We start from the raw sequence: 19,362 nt of genomic DNA on the forward strand, positions 1-19,362 counted from the left end.
CGCTTGGCATTCAGGCCAGAGTTCAATCTTGGTTTCAACAGACCAGAGAATCTTGTTTCTCATGGTCTGAGAGTCTTTAGGTGCCTTTTGGCAAACTCCAAGCGGGCTGTCATGTGCCTTTTACGGAGGAGTGGCTTCCGTCTTGACACTTTACCATAAAGGCCTGATTGGTGGAGAGTTGCAGAGATGGTTGTTCTTCTGGAGGTTCTCAGGGCTCCAATCGGGTTCTTGGTCACTTCCCTGACCATGGCCCTTCTTCCCCAATTGCTCAGTTTGGCCGGGCGGCCAGCTCTAAGAAGAGTCTTGGTGGTTCCAAACTTCTTCCATTTAAGAATGATACAGGTGGACTCTAATATGTAGAAACATCTCAAGGATAATCAATGGAAACAGGATGCACCTAAGCTCAATTTCGAGTCTCATAGCAAAGGGTCTGAATACTTAAGGTATCTGGTTTTTATTTTTCAATAAATTTGCAAACATATCTAAAAACCTGTTTTTGCTTAGTCATTATGGAGTATTGTGTGTAGATGAGAATTCTTTTTTAAATGTAGTCTAATGTGACAAAATGTGGAAAAAGTCCAGGGGTCTGAATACCTTCCCGAATGCACTGTATGTATTGGATAACTTCAATATAATTTTATTTTTTTGGGCTTGGGCTCATTACATGTCTAATGTATGGATCATAAAATGTATTTCATATATGGCTCATCAGGCTCAGGTAGCATCAGGTTAGCGTTTTCATGCTGATCAAAGCTCTAATCAAATCGACATATTTATATGCGTTATAATGATTTTGAATGACATACATGGTTACCCGGGAGAAAAGTGATTTATTATCGGTATGGGACATTTGTAAAATACCAGGAAAATATTCAATCCTGGTGTATTAAATCCTTCTTCTTCGGGATGGACCCATCCGTCTCAACGAGAAAAGATTTTAAATAGACAAGATGGCAGCGTACACATTGTTGGATTACTTATTTCTTTAAATAAATGGAGCATTTTCTAAATTCAAATGGAACACCTGCAACTGGACACATTTTAGAAAATATGTTTGGCCGAATCGAGAATGAAGATCGTATTTCCAAATTAAAGTTGGTCGAAAATTCGCTGTGCTACACCAAACAGTACTTAACCTGTAACTCCCATTAATGGATACCAAAAAGCTTTTGTAAAACACATCTGATGTAACAATCTGTAGCTAATGAAGGCCTGGAGTTCAGCTGAACAAATCACAGCTCTCACTGAGTATAAACTTATCACCAGAAGTCAGTGGAAAAAATAAATAAAAGCACACACACAGAGTTTTGCATGACAAGCAGTGGAATGATGGCAGAAACAGACTGGTACCCAGGTTAAGCCAAATGTCTAGCCTGTTAACCAAGCCATGCCAAACGATCAGTGCCGAAAAATATGCGCACAGGAACAAAGCTCCACGTTAATCGTCCCATCTTGACAGATGCCACAACACCAGTTTTGTTACCTGCGTCTGTCCAYGAGATAAAACAGCTGACGCTGCTAAATCCTGAAACATCCCAAAACAACCATGAATTCCTGTTTCTAATAATGTGAAAACATCCTTTTTATAATACTTTGTACAGCTTGATCATTACCTCATTATTCAAATAAAATCATACTCTATTGGTATACAACACCACCATGCATTCAACCTGACACCCATAGCATGAATGATCCAGAGTTGCTTTACCTAACTGTTGTCTGACAGAATAAATGGTTCACCCTGTTCTCTTTGTGGATGTTATCCATGCCTCAGGACATCCCCCTCGAATATTCTACCAGACAGAGCAGCCAAGCTCAGATTGGTCAAAAGACCAACTGAGAAAAAGATCAGAATGGGGCTGCCTGTTTTAAAGGAGCCGTAGTCTTTCCTGTGAAGATTCCACAAACATCACCATTTTCAGAGCCTCTGCGTAGAAGTGCAGGACTAATATTGAGGAACATTAAGTGGACAATCTGATTTTTTAACAGAAAAGAGAATGTGAAAATGAGTTATGTATATGCAAAAGTTCCAAGTCAGTTCAATGTTGACGGACAAACATATTTTTCATAATCTGTCTGGCTCCGGCTTTAGGCACATCAGCGTGACAGTGTCAACAGCTGTGTTTGTTCATTACCCCGGCGTCCAAAGGATGCCAACTGTTTAATGAGATCCCCTCCAGATCAAAGACTGCCTTAAATAGCAGTGGGTACCTACATTTATTTTACGATTGCCCATTGGGCTGTGGCAGTCATTAAAACAGATTCCATCTCAAGTCTTGTTCTCTACACTCCCTTTACAGATTTTAGTGTTCACCAATTACAGTGTCAAGAAAAGGTATGTGAACCCTTTGGAATTACCTGGAGTTCTGCATAAATTGGTCATAAAATCTGATCTTCATCTAAGTCACAACAATAGACAATTAGTCTGCTTAATCTAATAACACACAAACAATTATACCGTGTAAACATTCACAGTGCAGGGTGGGAAAAGTATGTGAACCCTTGGATTTAATAACTGCTTGACCCTCCTTTGGCAGCAATATCCTCAACCAAACATTTGAGGTCAGGACTCTTGACTGGACCACTCCAGAAGGCGCATTTTCTTCTGTTGAAGCCATTCTGTTGCCGATTTCCTTCTGTGTTTTGGGTTGTTGTCCTGTTGCGTCGTCCGACTTCTGTTGAGCTTCAATTGGCGGATAGATAGCCTTACATTCTCCTGCAAAATGTTTTGATAAACATGGAAATTCATTTTTCTGTTGATGACAGCAAGTTGTCCAGRCTCTGAGGCAGCCCCAAACCATGATACTCCCTCCAAACTTCAGTTGGGATGAGGTTTTGGGGGTGTTGTGCCTTTTTCCCCCCCGTGTTGTGTTCCTTCCAAACCACTACTTTAATTTCATCTGGCCACAGAATATTTTGCCAGCAGCACTGCGAAACATCCAGGTGCTCTTTTGCAAACTTCTGTCATGCCAATGTTTTTTTGTTTTCCATGGAGTCCTCCCATGAACAACATTCTTGTTTAGTGTTATACATATCGTAGACTCGACAAAAATGTTAGCATGTTCCAGAGATTTGTCTTTAGCTGACACTAGGATTCTTCTTAACCTCATTGAGCATTCTGCGCTGTGCTCGAGGTAATCTTTGCAGGACGGCCATCCCTAGGGAGTAGCAAGTGCTGAACTTTCTCACTTTATAGAGAATGTCTTACTGTGGACCGATGAACATAAAGGCTTTTAGAGATACTTTAGTAACCCTTTCCAGCTTTACGCAAGTCAACAAATCTTAATCTTGGGTCTTCTGAGAACTCGTGTTCAAGGCATGGTTCACATCAGGCAATGCTTCTTGTGAATAGCATACTCACATTTTGTGAGTTTTTAATAGGGCAGGGCAGCTCTAACCAACATCTCCAATCTCGTCTCATTGATTGGACTCCAGGTTAGCAGACTCCTGACGCCAATTAGTTTTGGAGAAGTCATTAGGCCAGGGGTTCACATACCTTTTCAACCTACACTGAATGTTTAAAGTATGTATTCAATATAGACAAAAAAACTGTAATTAGTTTAAGCACAGTCTATTGTTGCGACCTAGAGGAAGATCAGATCCCATTTTGTGACCAATTTATGTAGAAATCCAGGTAATTCCAAAAGGTTCATACTTTTTCTTAACAGTTTTGGGAGCCATGGAGCCTCTTATGGATGTGAAAATGATCAATATAAATACAACCAGGATGTTTGTTTCAGACATGGACATTATTTTAGATGTACGAAACAATAAAAAAAAAACAGTAACAGCATTTCAGCAAACCATTTAATTCAATTCCACATTTCACTTCTGGCTGGACTCAGATTTGGATGTGGAGGCCCGAAGGGAGGAGAGACGGCGCCTTTTGGCGATCTGTTCCTGGCGCTTCTCCTTAGCCTCCTGCAAACAAGGATGAGATTTGTTAGTCTTCCTAAGGACTACAAGTAACTCAATGGCAAAATTGTTCACGTCATTTGGGGATGTTATACCTATGGACATTTTTAATGAATTGTAATATTATTTTATGAGTCAACTTGCAATCATACATCAACTCGCTTGCAATCGTTGGAATGAAATGAATGGTATTCACAACATTCATGGCAATGCCTAAGTAGTGCCTAAGTCCCTTCAGTACCTTCATCCTCTTGGCCAGCAGCTTGGCGTACTCGGAAGCCTCTTCCTTGTTCTTCTGAGTGCGCTGTTTCTTAAGGGCAATGCGGCGGCGCTTGTGCTGCAGCACACGGGGTGTCACCAGCCTCTGGATCCTGGGAGCCTTGGTCCTGGGCTTCTTACCTGGAAAAGACGAGGTGTTACCAGTGGCATTTACTACAAAGTGTGTGTGCACATGGGAAAATAGTTAAGGTTTCAATGTTTATGAAATGTATGTAGATCTTAGTGATTGAGAGTTGTAGCCGTTGTTCATTCTAGCCAGTATACCAAATGTTTTGTGTGTATCAACTCATTTGGCCTGCCAATGTTCACATGAAAGAAATGTCCCATTCATTCAAAATGTCCCACACAAAACTATAAGTTGCCTCAAATGAGATTTTAGCAAATCTACTTATTGGGAGAGCATTGCAGTTCAACCAGCCATGGTCAGAGGGTCAGGTTGCATCTGGTAAAGCAGCTCTACAGTTTCTGTAGCACAACACTGTCCCCCCTTTTGAGGCTACAGATCAGCCAGAAAGGGTCTACTAAGGTGTGCCAGAGCAAGTGGTTACCATCATTACAACTCCATACCTTTCTTGTCTACTGGTGTGCCAGACAATAACTTTTGCACTATTTGTCAAGCAGAAATATTAGAAGTTTAATTTTTTTTTAATCATGCTGTCAAGAGTTTACAAGTGCTGGTGTGCTAAGCTTGTTACCAATCCATTCATTAACAGGACCATTTAGAAGCAGTGTTGACCTCACCTTCTTTAGTCAGGGGTCTCCTTACAACATACTGCCTGACATCATCCTCCTTGGCCAGGTTGAAGAGCTTGCGGATCTTACTGGCCCTCTTGGGTCCCAAGCGGCGGGGCACAGTGCTGTCGGTCAGGCCGGGGATGTCCTTCTCACCTGGAAGATGGAGCGAAAAGGTGTCAGGCCACTAGATTTAAAACAGTCTATACAGAAATCACCACCCAAATGGTTAACCACATCCAAGCGCTGGCAGCTGGAGCAGAACAGCACTGAGGATGTTCAAGTTGTTTTCAAAGGTATAGAGTCTTGAAACATGCACGTCTTGTTTTCCTTAATAGGTTTTGTAAATTTGTATACGGTATATTGTGTGTTTAATAAATTTATGCAGGACTAATCTTAAAAAAATAAGACCCTAGTCTCAGTAGGACTTCCCTGTGAAAATGACGGTTAAATAATACATAAAAAAAAATATGACCTTTCAAAATAACCCAATGTTAAACGGGGAAAGGATTGGGAGAGCATTGCAGTTCAACCAGCCATGGTCAGAGGGTCAGGTTGCATCTGGTAAAGCAGCTCTACAGTTTCTGTAGCACAACACTGTCCCCCCTTTGAGGCTACAGATCAGCCAGAAAGGGTCTACTAAGGTGTGCCAGATCAAGTGGTTACCATCATTACAACGCCATACCTTTCTTGATGATAACCAAGTTCAGCACGCTGAGGTTGGCATCAACGATGCAGCCACGGACAGACTTGCGTTTGCGCTCTCCTGTCCTACGGGGGCGGTAACAGGAATGGCCCTTGGCAAGCAGCAAGCGCACACGACCATGGGTCAGCACACCCTGCTTCATGGGGAAGCCCTGCTTGTCGTTGCCTCCGCTGATGCGCACCATGTAGCCCTGGGAGAGATGAGAGCCAAGATTAAGTAAGAAAACCTTGCTCTATACAAGGACATGTTGATCACACAAGTAAGACAATTGTTCAGTGAAAGGTTTGGAAGAGCAATGCAGTTCAACCAGCCATGGTCTGAGGGTAAGGTTGCATCTGGTAAAGCAGATATGCAGTTTCTGTAGCACAACACTGTTCCCCCTACAGACCAGCCAGGAAGGGTCTACTAAGTTGTGTGAGATCATGTTGAGTTGAACACGAGCAGTATCAACATTCTGTTTCAAGGCACACTGGCATCCAAGGCATTAAATGGACTATTCCAAGATTACCCAACGCTATAGTCAATGAGCTTGGCGTAAATAGTGAAGACTACATTCACTTGAGTTTGAGACTAACTAATTTAACTATTTAAAAAAATTGCCTGCAGGATCTGAAAACTGAGCAGCTTTCTTAGTGACTGCAGCTTACCTTCCACTCATCTCCCAGGGGATCAGCAGCCACCTCTGTGGCCATACGCTTCTCGTAGAAGGTTCGCAACTTGCGCTCATCATCCACTTCAATCAGCTTTTGACAGCCAGTGGCAGGAAACGAGATATTCAGCTGAGAGAGACATATATAGATCAGTGTGTTGTAGATTGACCAGCTGTAGCAAGCTCTCCTAGTTGAGAAGGACATAGCAATGTACATCAGGCAGATTGCTTGCTAGACGATCACCTTGCACCTACGCTACCCATCCATAACCAACTTTAAATGTCTTGAATAATTAACTACTACAGTAGCCTAACCAAAACAATGGTGAGACAGCTGAATTGAGTGCAACATGATGCAGATGTACACGGGATGCTAGCAATTGGCAGATACTGGCATGTTGGCTAGTTAATGCAATTGGTTAATTCTTGTTAGCTAGTTTCCTAGGAACAAGATTCGTTACACAGAACACAGGTTGCAAGTGAATTTTAGTCAGGGGAAATGAATTCGGCAGTTAACTTTACACTATTTGGTACGATCCAGGTACACGCTGTTAAGTAGCTAACGTTAACTGTAGTTAACCAATATCGGAAGCAAGCTGGCTGGAAGCGGCCTTGAGGATGACTACGTTGCGATTAACAAACGTGCAACTAATTGGCGAAATATAATAATATTCGTACCCCCCAAGAACAGCAGAGGATACGTTATTGCGGTTCTTTGAATGACGCCCGGCAAGACATGCACATTTCTCTCAGGAGGCAGACATGTTTTCAGGTTTACTTAGTAACGTTGCCAGCCATAGCTAACTAGCTAGCTAGCAACAAAATCAACATGCATCCTAAAATACAATGCAATATCTGACTAAACAAGATACCGTTTTATAATATTGTAATAAACTACTTCAATTCGGACTGGACATTAACAAGGATAGATATGTTATTTGAAAGATAAGTTGAATTGAATTCTCTTACCTTCATTTTGTAAAACTGCCTCGATAACAGTCTGCCACCGAAAAGAGAGCGGATGTCCGCCTTGCTGTCTCACATAGGCATCATACGCTATCGCGATAACACGTGGTGTTAGTTACAATGTTGCCTTTTTCTCATAAGAATCTTTCATCAGCATTTAAAACTGCATGCACAAATGTAATGGAAACATTCCGTTTAATACTCCTAAATGAAACATGTAATTATAAAAAAATTGTCACTGAACCTGGTCTCTAATATCCCCATATTCCCCTCCAATGACAGTATAAACAAGGTATTCGTCTTTCTTTATTGTCAACTATTTCAATATGCTGTAATTCACTACATATGTGATTTCATAATTTTTGTCTGTCTGTAAAAGTATACTTGTGCATCATCACGCATGTGTTACAATTTGTTGCTGTATTCAAGGGTAGGCCTACTTGAGATTACACCACACTTCAGTGCCAGAAACATGGGAGGGAAAGGTAGATTTATGGAGTAATGGGGTGGAAGAGCCAAGATTGAGTGAAATGCTAAGGAAATCTTCAGGGGGTGTAGTATTTAACTATGTATTTCATTTCCTTAGGGAGACGAGAATAATGGGTAGAATTTAGACATCCCCTGTCTCTGGTCCACACTCCAGTCTAGTTGGTGGCGGTAATGCACCTCAAAGTTGGTTGCCAACTGCCATATAAAATCCACAGAAGAAGAAGAAGAAGAAGAATTACAGCAAATGAAATTGTAGACCAGTTAGCCAAAAGAGCTTTGAAACCTGATATAATTGATATTAATGTTCCACTGGGTAGAGGTGAGGCCAAGTGTATGATCAGAGTCATTTTGATAGATGTGTGGCAGAAGAGATGGGACTCTGAGCCCAAGTGCCGGCATTTATATGCCCTCCAAAGAAAGGTCGGTGGACCAATATTCAATGGTAAGATTAGGAAGGAAGAGTTGGTGTTTGCTCGATTGCTCTTGGGACATTGTCCATTGAACTTGTCATTTCATCTGGTTGGCAAGCATGTGAATGGTTTGTGTCTGGACTGTACGGTCCATGAAATGGTGGAGCATGTGTTATTATATTGTTGTAAGTATGTTGAAGAGAGGAAAAGACCGAAGTGTAGGGTCATTGAGGTTGGACGAGGTTGGACGGGTTGGAAGGGATTTTGGGGATGTGGGAGGGTCTATTAGAAGTTAGTAGGGCTCTTATTTATTTTCTCAGAAGTACTGAGTTAGGTAGGAGGATATAGAAATGTTGTAAACCGTGATTGACCACAAACTCCAGCACAGTAGGTTGCAGCATGCAACGTTGGCTTGCGGGCCGCCATTATAGAAGAATTACAGTGGTGAAGAGAGTAATTGGGCAAAGGCCACGGTGGGGAGGATGGCAGAAAATAAGGAAGGAAGTGGAACATATTATGAATAAAGATGGAGTGGGGGATTGCACAGGCCTTCTGAAAGATCTGGTGAACGAGAAGATGATGGAAAATTTAAAAAAGGAGAGACATGGAATATTTATTGAGTGAATATGGAATGGAGGATCGCACAGAACTTTTGGAAGAGCTTGAGGAGGAAATGGGACAGGACGAGAGTGAGGATGAATTAAATGTAGTGGCAGGTGCTTTGATGACTGCTGAGAAGAAGTTGAGTGAAGAGGAAAGTAGTGAGGTGAGGAAGGTGGGTGTCAAATGCAAAAACAGGGATACAAGCTCCAATAGTTCAGAGATGGAATTTGTTGAGAGTGAGGGTGAACTACCTGCGGTGAGGATTGCCGATTTCGGGCCTCGTCCTAAGGATGATTTAGGTCCAGTGGGAGTGAGATTTGTAGAGAGAATGGAGTCTTGCTGTGTGGTTGATCCATATGTGGTATCAGGTTGGGTGGAGGAGAGGTTGGGGACTGTTGAGATGGTGAAGGTAACTTGAAGTGGACTCGTGATGATTTATTGTGTTTCCTCCACCCAGAGGGCGCGCTGGTTTACGAGATTAGGGGCAATCATTTTGACGTGCTTTGCTCTCCATAACAGGGCGCCGTTGAAAGGAATGATAACGGGGGTGGCATGAAGTGTTGAGGAGGAGCAGTTGAAATGGAAGATTCCCGGTGTCTGTGACGCCCGCCGCTTGATGAAACATAGATCCGTTGGGGAAAAGGAGAAGACATTATCTGTCATGCTGAGTTTTGATGCAGTTGTTACCAGATAAGGTAAAAGTAGGAAGTGTCAGTTATCCATTGAGAGTTTATGTTCTGAAAATATAACAGTGTTTTTGATGTCAAGGTTATGGGCATATTGCAGCAGATGCCTAGATGTGAGAAGTGTACAGGGGGGCATGAGATAAAGGAATGTGTAGTATCGGTGTAGAAAGTTCTGTTTGTTAGTTGTGGGGGTGATCATTGGGCTGGAGATAGGAGGTATCCGGTGAGAGAAAGGCAGATTGAGTGTAGTACAGAAAGTGTTGAATACTGAAGCAGTGAAGAGAGTGGTAGAGAAGGATGGGTACAGGGTGAGGGATCCTGAGAGGATTCCTGTGAGTAGGCAGAGGTTGAGAGAGTGATGGGAAGAATGTGCGCTTCAGTAAGGTGGGCTTTTTAGCGTTTATAGCCATGGTTGTACTGCAGAAATTAATCGAAAGTCACAGAAAATATAGTTTGTAGTGGCAGCGGCAGAGAGGTACTTGGGATTGCGAGGATTTACTGCAGAACTGCTAGAGGCAGTGTTGAGTGGTAGTGATATGTCCTCTCAGACCATTGGTCTGGAGTAGGAATAGATAGGGTTAAATAGTGTAATGAGTGGTGTGTTTTTTTTGTTGATAGTGCTAATAGGTGGTAGGTATTATCCTTTTCCCCAATTTTGCATTATTATTTCCAATAATATAAGGTATGTAGACCGTGAATGGCATCACACACCAGTGCAGTAGGTGGCGGTGTATGCAACTAGAAGTTCGATGCGATCCGACAACCAAATCCCAAAGAAGAAGAAGACGAAGAACAAGAACAATAATTACAGCGCTCTTGCACTTTGTTGAGAGCGGAGTTGTACTACAAGCTTGCATTGGGATATACTGGTGATTTAAAATGCGTTTGAATTTGGATGCATTTTGTATACAGCTACGTGTTTCAAATTCTGGTAATTGATCGTCTAGCGGTCCACAGCTGATTTGATAGTCGACTGCTTTATCTCAATAGTGACTGCGGAGTCCTATCCATTACTAGAACAAGTCGAGACATGACTAATCCTATGTTTTGGGACCAACTGCAAGCTGGAAGCTCCGAGGTGGACTGGTGTGAAGGCAATTACCTTATTTACCCAAGCATTGCAGAGTTTTATAACACGGTTAGTCATGTATCTTTATGCCTATATTGTAATCTGTTTTGTGACAGCCATTGCTTAGTGTCTTTGTGTCAATATTTGCTAATCCTTACTTTTCTGCATGGCACTGCTTCCCGTTATTTACTGTATTGTGATTTCGTTTGAATGTTACTACCCCAGATTGGTCGTCGACACATCCTCACTTTTCAACAGTTAGATTTTTTGAACACACAGGCGCAATGGCACCTCATCTGTTTCAACAGCTGTCAGCTACTATCAGTGCTGAATGTAATTTTTTAAAACATTTTTTGTAAAAAAATTTGCCTATCAAGAAGACATCTTGGTATTTAGATGAAACATTGTTCAATAGGCCTACCTCTTGTATTGGTATCCTTACTGTGGCCACGTGTTCCTAAAGATTCAGAAATTATGTTGCAATACAGAGTGAAATTAATGGATGTGTGTATTGTATTTGTATCAAGCATATCACTTGCTTGGTAACTTTTAGGCTACAATTCTGCTCACATTTTCATTCCCTTAATTTTTTTTCATTTCAGATCAGCAACATCTTGTTTTTTGTTTTACCGCCTATATTAATGTGCTTGTTCCGCCAGTACGCAACACATTTCAACAGTGGAATATATCTAATTTGGATTCTACTGGTTGTGATTGGTAAGTTGTTTTGACAAAGCATGATGATTCCTTCATTTACTTTGACTTGTGTGTGTGGCCTGAACCTCATTTTATTTTAAGGGCACTCATACTTATAGGTTTACGTCTGAAAAAAGGTGATCTGAATATATAGAACACATCCCACACGTTTTCCTTTAATGGAAGACTTAAGGATGGCCATGTCACTAAAATGGCCATGCCTAGGTGTATGATGACACCAACCAAACATTGCTATCACAGTTAGTGCATTCGGAAAGTATTCAGACCCCTTGACTTTTTCCACATTTTGTTAYGTTACACCCTTGTTCTAAAATTAGTTAATTAAAAAAAAAATTTACCTCATCACTTTACACACAATACCCCATAATGACAAACCAAAAACAGGTTTTCAAAACATTTAGCAAATGTATGAAAAATAATCAACTTCAATTTCACATTTATGTAAGTACAGCCTCAGGTCTTCTTGGGTATGACACTACAGCTTGGCTCACCTGTATTTGGGGAGTGTATCACATTCTTCTCTGCAGATCCTCACGCTCTGTCAGGTTGGTCGGGGAGCGTCACTGCACTGCTATTTTAGATTGGGTTCAAGTCCGGGCTCTGGCTGGGCCACTCAAGGACATTCAGAGACTTGTCCTGACGCCACTCCTGCATTGTCTTGGCCGTGTGTTTAGGGCCGTTGTCCTGTTAGATGGTGAACCTTTGCCCCAGTCTGAGGTCCTGAGCGCTCTGGAGCAGGTTTTCATCAAGAATCTCTCTGTACTTTGCTCCGTTCATCTTTCCCTTGATCCTGACTAGTCTCCTAGTCCCTGCCGCTGAAAAACATCCCCACAGCATGATGCTGCCACCACCATGCTTCACCGTAGGGGTGGTGCCAGGTTTTCTCCAGGGTGTGGCGCTTGGCATTCAGGCCAAAGAGTTCAATCTTGGTTTCATCAGACCAGAAAATCTTGTTTCTCATGGTCTGAGTCCTTTAGGTGCCTTTTGGCAAACTCCAAGTGGGCTGTCGTGCCTTACTGAGGTGTGGCTTCGGTCTGGCCACTCTACCATAAAGGCCTGATTGGTGGAGTGCTGCAGAGATGGTTGTTCTTCTGGAAGGTTTTCCCATCTCTACAGATGAACTCTGAAGCTAGGTCAGAGTGACCATCGGGTTCTTGAAAACCTCCCTGACCAATGCCCTTCTCCCCCTATTGCTCAGTTTGGCCAGGCGGCCTGCTCTGGGAAGAGTCTTGGTGGTTCCAAACTTATTTTTATTTTATTTTTTTACATTACTTTTTTCTCCCCAATTTTCATGTTATCCAATTGGCAGTTACAGTCTTGTCTCATCGCTGCAACTCCCGTATGGACTCGGGAGAGGTGAAGGTCGAGAGCTGTGGGTCCTCCGAAACACAACCCAGCCAAGCCGCACTGCTTCTTGACACAACGCCCACTTAACCCGGTAGCCAGCCGCACCAATGTGTCGGAGGAAACACCGTACACCTGGCGACCATGTCAGAGTGCATTGCGCCCGGCCCGCCACAGGAGTCGCTAGAGCGAGATGGGACAAGAACGTCCCTGCCGGCCAAACCCTCCCCTTACCCGGACGACGCTGGGGTAATTGTGCGTCGCCCCATAGGTCCTCCGGTCGCGGCCGGCTATGACAGAGCCTGGACTCGAACCACGATCTCTAGTGGCACAGCTAGTACTGCGATGCAGTGCCTTGAACCACTGCACCACTCGGGAAGCAACTTCTTCAATTTAAGAACGATGGAGGCCATTGTTTTCTTGGGGACCTTCAATGCTGATAATTTATTTGGTACCCTTCTCCAGATCTGTGCCTCGACACAATCCTGTCTCCGAGCTCTACGGACAATTCCTTCAACCTCGTGGCTTGGTTTTTGCTCTGACATGCACTGTCATCTGTGGGACATTATGTAGACAGGTGTGTGTGCCTTTCCAAATCTTGTCCAATCAATTGAATTTACCACAGGTTGACTCAATCAAGTTCTAGCAACATCTTAAGGATGATCAATGGAAACAGGATGCAGCTGAGCTCAATTTCGAGTCTCATAGCAAAGCGTCTGAATACTTATGTAAATAAGGTATTTCTGTATTTTATTTTCAAAAGTTTCTGAACCGGTTTTTGCTTTGTCATTAAGGGTTTATTGTGTGTAGATTGAGGGGAAAATTGTAATTGTATCCATTTTAGAATAAGGCTGTAACGGAACAAAATGAGTGGACACCCGAGCAAGGCGTACGGAGTATACGTAGGGTCTTACGTATAATGACCATGTATAGGCATAACGTTGAAGCGAGCATAGATTTCTGACATTCTACTTCTTGGTCAGGGAAAGTGCTGCCAAATGACTTCTGTACCACTCAGAGAAAAAATTAGAACGGTTTTAGAAACTAGAGATTGTTTCTATCCAATATTAATATTTAATATGCATATTGTAAGAGCAAAAATTGATTAAGAGGCCGTTTGAAAATTGGCACATATTTTCCAGTTTTTCCAATACGCCACCTGCAGCCCATAACAGGGTTTTAAGGGTTTATTGTGTGTAGATTGAGGGGAAAATTGTAATTGTATCCATTTTAGAATAAGGCTGTAACGGAACAAAATGAGGAAAAAGTCAAGGGGTCTGAATACTTTCCGAATGCACTGTGTGTGTGTAAAATATATATACTACCGTTCAAAAGTTTGGGGTCACTTAGAAATGTCCTTGTTTTTGAAAGAAAAGCACTTTTTCGTCCATTTAAAATAACATGGAATTGATCAGAAATACAGTGTAGACATTGTTAATGTTGTAAATGACTATTGTAACTGGAAACAGCTGATCTAAATATATATATTTTTTAATGGAATATCTACATAGGCATACAGAGGCCCATTATCAGCAACCATTACTCCCTTCACAGAACAGCACAAACTGGCTCGAATCAGAATAAAAAGGGTGGGAGGCCCCGGTGAAGAGGCGACTCCGGGATGCTGTCCTTCTGCCATTTCCAAAAGGCCAGCATCCCGGAGTCGCCTCTTCACCGTTGAGACTAGTGTTTTGCGGGTACTATTTAATGAAGCTGCCAGTTGAGGACTTGAGGCGTCTGTTTCTCAAACTAGACACTCTAATGTACTTGTCCTCTTGCTCAGTTGTGCACCGGGGTCTCTCACTCTTTATATTCTCAGTAGAGCCAGTTTGTATGGAACGCCGTTTGGGTCTTTGCGTGTCAAAAAATATACACGTAAAATAACACTATTTGATGTGTTAATTAAGCTTTTAATTTGACACGTCAAATAACACAGTTTAATTGCAGAATGTTGTGTTGGACTGCAACTTCTGGGGTAGCTAGCTAGCGTTAGCTTGGTACCTAGCTAGCACCAATACAACCAGCCTGAAAACAATGACCTGTAGAAACTGCAGTCATTTTCATTATTCTTAGCAATGATTTAGGAATCCTTGTGAGTAAGTATAGGCTAGGTAGCCACTTGTTGTTCGCCTATTGAAATTAAACTTCAGTTCATGAAAAGAAATGGCTAGCCAGCTACTAAACCCTGTTGCCCAAAGCTAACAGGGTTAGCAGCCAGCTAGCTTCATAAGGCTCAACTAGACCGGGTAATGTGTTGTGAAGCTAGCCACAATAAGGATTAGGCACAATCTTTTTTTTATTTTTTAGAAATTGCGATTTGCCTTCAAAATAAAAGTACCTATTTGAAAGTGATGCAAAGGGTTACAATTGGTGGAATCATGCCATATTTAGACTCGATAATGTTAAACAAGGTTGGAATGTGAAGCAATGAAATGGGGTGTCAGTCTACTTGGTGACAGTCACAGAAAACAACTGTGAAGAGCTAACGCAAATATTAGCGTTGTAGCTCTTATCGCAGGACTGTGATTGTGTGAAATCACCTCCCCAGTCAGCTTATTGTGTGTATTGACATACATACTGCCGTGTACAGCTTTACCTAAGGATTGGGGATCAATGAAATGGGGTATCGGTCTACTCAATACCCAAGATATTTTTTCCCCAACATCCTCCTCAGAGTTATCATACTCCAAAACATCCACGCAGTATTGTTTTTCCTCTGGAATAGTGTTCGATATACATAGGTTGACAATAAATGTGGTTCAATTCAGTTGTTTCAGAGTCCCACAATAAGAGTTATGACGCTAATGTTCTCTGGGTGTCACTGAGTAGACTGATACCCAATGTCATTGATCCACAATCCATAGGTAAGTCTGTAAGTGAAATAAGTATGCCCACAATGCAATTCTAAAGTCTAATACATCCAGTGTGATTTCAACAGTTGTCAAATTAACAAATTATTGTCTTTTGTTGATTTTATATAACATTCCAATGTCGTTTAGCATGATCTATTCGATTATGGCATAATTCTACTATTTGTATTAATTTGCATCACTGTCAATGACATACTTTTCTTTTGAAGGTTAACCTCAAAGTCCACTATTGTGGCTAATCCTTATTGTGGCTAGCTTCACATTGATGGGTCCACCCATTAAACAAATAAGAACGGTCTTATAAATCAAGGTTATTTTAGATGACACCTAGCTATAGCTACTGAAACAGATGTCATTTTTCTATGTTTTTGGGGAAGAACATTGTTTGCATCCATGAGTTAGCTAGCTGTTTTTTTAATGACCAGCACTGTAGGTGCGCGCGAGACAAGCTTACCAGCGTCATAGCATACGTATCAATGAATCGTTGTTTATATGAAATACGAGTGATAGTGTAATCAATGTGTAATAACTTCAGTTTCTTGGCAATTTCACATGGAATAGCCTTCATTTCTCAGAACAAGAATAGACTGACGAGTTTCAGAAGAAAGGTCTTTGTTTCTGGCCATTTTGAGCCTTTAATCGAACCCACAAATGCTGATGCTCCAAACTAGTCTAAAGCAGGCCAGTTTTATTGCTTCTTTAATCAGAACAACAGTTTTCAGCTGTGCTAACATACAGTGCCTTGCAGAAGTATTCATACTCCTTGGAGTTATTCCTATTTTGTTGCATTACAACCTGTAATTTAAATTGATTTTTATTTGGATTTCATGAAAATGGACACACAAAAATTGGTCAAAATTGTGAAAGTGGAAAAAAAACTACTTGTTTAAAATAAAAATAAAAAAACGGAAAAGTGGTGCGTGCATATGTATTCACCCGCTTTGCTATGAAGCCCCTAAATAAGATCTTGTGCAACCAATTACCTTCAGAAGTCACATAATTCGTTAGATTGCACTCAGGTGGACTTTATTTAAGTGTCACATGATCTCAGTATATACATACATACATACATAGATAGAGACCAGATTTCTAAGGGACTTGCTTGCAGTTCCTACCGCTTCCACTGGATGTCACCAGTCATTGGAAATCGGTTTAGGTTATTCCTTTGTGTAATGAAGAAGTAGGGCTATCGTAAATGAGGGTCACATGAAGTAAATTGTTTGAGATATGCACGTTACGAAAAAAGCTGCGTCAGTTTGTTTTCTTTTTGTATTGAACACAGATCATCCCGTCTTCAAATTGATCGATTATTAACGTTTAAAAATACCTAACGTTGTATTACAAAAGTAGTTTRAAATGTTTTGGTAAAGTTTACATGTAACTTTTGATATATTTTGTAGTGACGTTGCGAAAGTTGGAAGCTGTGTTTTTCTGGATGAAACGGTCCAAATAAATTGACATTTTGGATATATATCGACAGAATTAATCGAACAAAAGGACCATTTGTGATGTTTATGGGACATATTGGAGTGCCAACAAAATATTTTCGTCAAAGGTAAGGAATGATTTATATTTTATTTCTGCGTTTTGTGCCGTGCCTGCAGTGTTGAAATATGCTACTCTCTTTGTTTACTGTTGTGCTATCATCAGATAATAGCATCTTATGCTTTCGCCGAAAAGCCTTTTTGAAATCTGACATGTTGGCTGGATTCACAACGAGTGTAGCTTTAATTTGGTATCTTACATGTGTGATTTCATGAAAGTTAGATTTTTATATAATCTTATTTGTATATTTCGCGCTATATTTTCCCTGGCTATTGGCCAGGTGGGACGATTGCGTCCCACCTGCCCCAGAGAGGTTAAAGAAAAAAATAAGCAAACACGTTTGGTGTTCGCCAAAAGGCATGTGGGAGACTCCCCAAACATATGGAAGAAGGTACTCTGGTCAGATGAGACTAAAATGTAGCTATTTGGCCTTCAAGGAAAACGCTATGTCTGGCGCAAACCCAACACTTCCCATCACCTCGAGAACACCATCCCCACAGTGAAGCATGGTGGTGGCAGCATCATGCTATGGGGATGTTTTTCATCGGCAGGGACCGGGAAACTGGTCAGAATTGAAGGAAGGAGTGATGGATGGCGCTAAATACAGGGGAATTCTTGAGGGAAACCTGTTTCAGTCTTCCAGAGATTTGAGACTGGGACAGAGGTTCACCTTCCAGCAGGACAATGACCCTAAGCATACTGCTAAAGCAACACTCGTGTGGTTTAAGGGGAAACATTTAAATGTCTTGGAATGGCCTAGTCAAAGCCCAGACCTCAATCCAATTGAGAATCTGTGGTATGACTTAAAGATTGCTGTACACCAGTGGAACCCATCCAACTTCAAGGAGCTGGAGCAGTTTTGCCTTGAAGAATGGGCAAAAATCCCAGTGGCTAGATGTGCCAAGCTTATAGAGACATACCCCAAAAGACTTGCAGCTGTAATTGCTGCGAAAGGTGGATCTACAAAGTTTTGACTTTGGGGGTTGAATAGCTATGCACGCTCAAGTTTTCAGTTGTTTTTGTCTTATTTCTTGTTTGTTTCACAATAAAAAAAAATATTTTGCATCTTCAAAGTGGTAGGCATGTTGTGTAAATCAAATGATACAAACCCCCAAAAAATCTATTTTAATTCCAGGTTGTAAGGCAACAAAATAGGAAAAATGCTAAGGGGGGGTGAATACTTTTGCAAGCCACTGTAATTGCAAAAGGGTTTTCTAATGATCAATTAGCCTTTTTAAAATAATAAACTTGGATTAGTTAACACAACGTGCCATTGGAACACAGGAGTGATGGTTGCTGATAATGGGCCTCTGTACGGCTATGTAGATATTCCATTAAAAAATCTGCGTTTCCAGCTACAATAGTCATTTACAACATTAACAATGTCGACACTGTATTTCTGCTGAGTTTGATGTTATTTTAATGTACAAAACAAATTGTTTTTCAAAAACGAGGACATTTCTAAGTGACCTCAAACTTTTAAACGGTAGTGTATCTATGGTAGGTGTGTGTGCGTGCGTCTACACTACCAGTCAAAAGTTTTAGAACACCTTCTCATTCAAAGGTTTTTCTTTATTTTTACAATTTTCTACATTGTATAATAATAGTGATGACATCAAAACTATGAAATAACACGTGGAATCATGTAGTAACCAAAAAAGTGTTAACATCTCCAGGGGGTGTGGGACGCTACCGTCCCATCTGGCCAACATCCAGTGAAATTGTAGAGCACCAAATTCAAAAACAGAAATACTCAAAAATTCATAAAACATACAAGTGTTATACATCGGTTTAAAGATTAACTTCTTGTTAATCAAACCACGGTGTCAGATTTCAAAAGGCTTTACAGCGAAAGCATAACATGCGATTATCTGAGAACAGCGCCCAGCAGACAAATCATTACAAACAGTTACCAGCCAAGTGGAGGAGTTACACAAGTCAGAAATAGTGATAAAATGAATCACTTACCTTTTGATCTTCACATGGTTGCACTCACAAGACTCCCATTTACTCAATAAATGTTAGTTTTGTTTGATGAAGTCCCTCATATCCAAAAACCTCTGTATTGTTCGCGCGCTTTGTTCAGTAATCTACAGGCTCAAAGGCAGTCACAACAGACAGAAGAGAAATCCGAAAAGTATCACTAAAGTTCGTAGAAACAAGGTCAACGATGTTTATAATCAATCATCAGGTTGTTTTTAGTCATAATAATCAATAACATTTCAACCGGACAGAAGCTTCGTCAATATAAAAGGAAAACAAGAAAGGCGTGCTCTCAGTTGTGCGCATGAAAAACCTCTGGGACACCGAATGGTCCACTCGTTCAGAGTGGTCTTACTCCCTCAATTTTCAGAATACAAGCCTGAAACAATTTCTAAAGAG

The 19,362-nt window shown here is 41.2% G+C and overlaps 2 protein-coding genes across 2 annotated transcripts in view; one reads left to right on the plus strand and one right to left on the minus strand.

Moving 5' to 3' along the window:
- Positions 1–3,788: 3,788 nt before the first annotated feature.
- LOC111971515 (small ribosomal subunit protein eS6) lies at positions 3,789–7,340 on the minus strand. The gene is made up of 6 exons (XM_023998331.3): positions 7,251–7,340; positions 6,280–6,411; positions 5,612–5,822; positions 4,936–5,082; positions 4,157–4,314; positions 3,789–3,921 (listed from the first exon to the last, which is right to left on the minus strand). The coding sequence occupies exons 1-6, from the start codon at positions 7,254–7,256 to the stop codon at positions 3,826–3,828; spliced, it is 750 nt and encodes a 249-aa protein (XP_023854099.1). The 5' UTR covers positions 7,257–7,340; the 3' UTR covers positions 3,789–3,825.
- A 2,868-nt stretch (positions 7,341–10,208) lies between these two features.
- Positions 10,209–19,362, plus strand: part of LOC111971516 (alkaline ceramidase 2) — a 44,234-nt gene continuing 35,080 nt past the window's right edge. The window contains exons 1-2 of the mRNA XM_023998332.2: positions 10,209–10,573; positions 11,107–11,221. Coding sequence (XP_023854100.1) covers positions 10,466–10,573; positions 11,107–11,221 — 223 coding nt within the window. The 5' untranslated portion in view covers positions 10,209–10,465. The remainder of the gene's footprint in view (positions 10,574–11,106; positions 11,222–19,362) is intronic.

The sequence above is a fragment of the Salvelinus sp. IW2-2015 genome, linkage group LG13, assembly GCF_002910315.2.
Source record: "Salvelinus sp. IW2-2015 linkage group LG13, ASM291031v2, whole genome shotgun sequence".
Lineage (NCBI taxonomy): Eukaryota > Metazoa > Chordata > Actinopteri > Salmoniformes > Salmonidae > Salvelinus > Salvelinus sp. IW2-2015.

Coding starts and splice junctions, on each gene's coding strand:
- LOC111971515 (XM_023998331.3), bottom strand. Junction 5,083..5,611: donor CTTGGTTATCATCAAGAAAG/GTATGGCGTTGT, acceptor TCCATCTTCCAG/GTGAGAAGGACATCCCCGGC. Junction 4,315..4,935: donor GAGACCCCTGACTAAAGAAG/GTGAGGTCAACA, acceptor CGTCTTTTCCAG/GTAAGAAGCCCAGGACCAAG.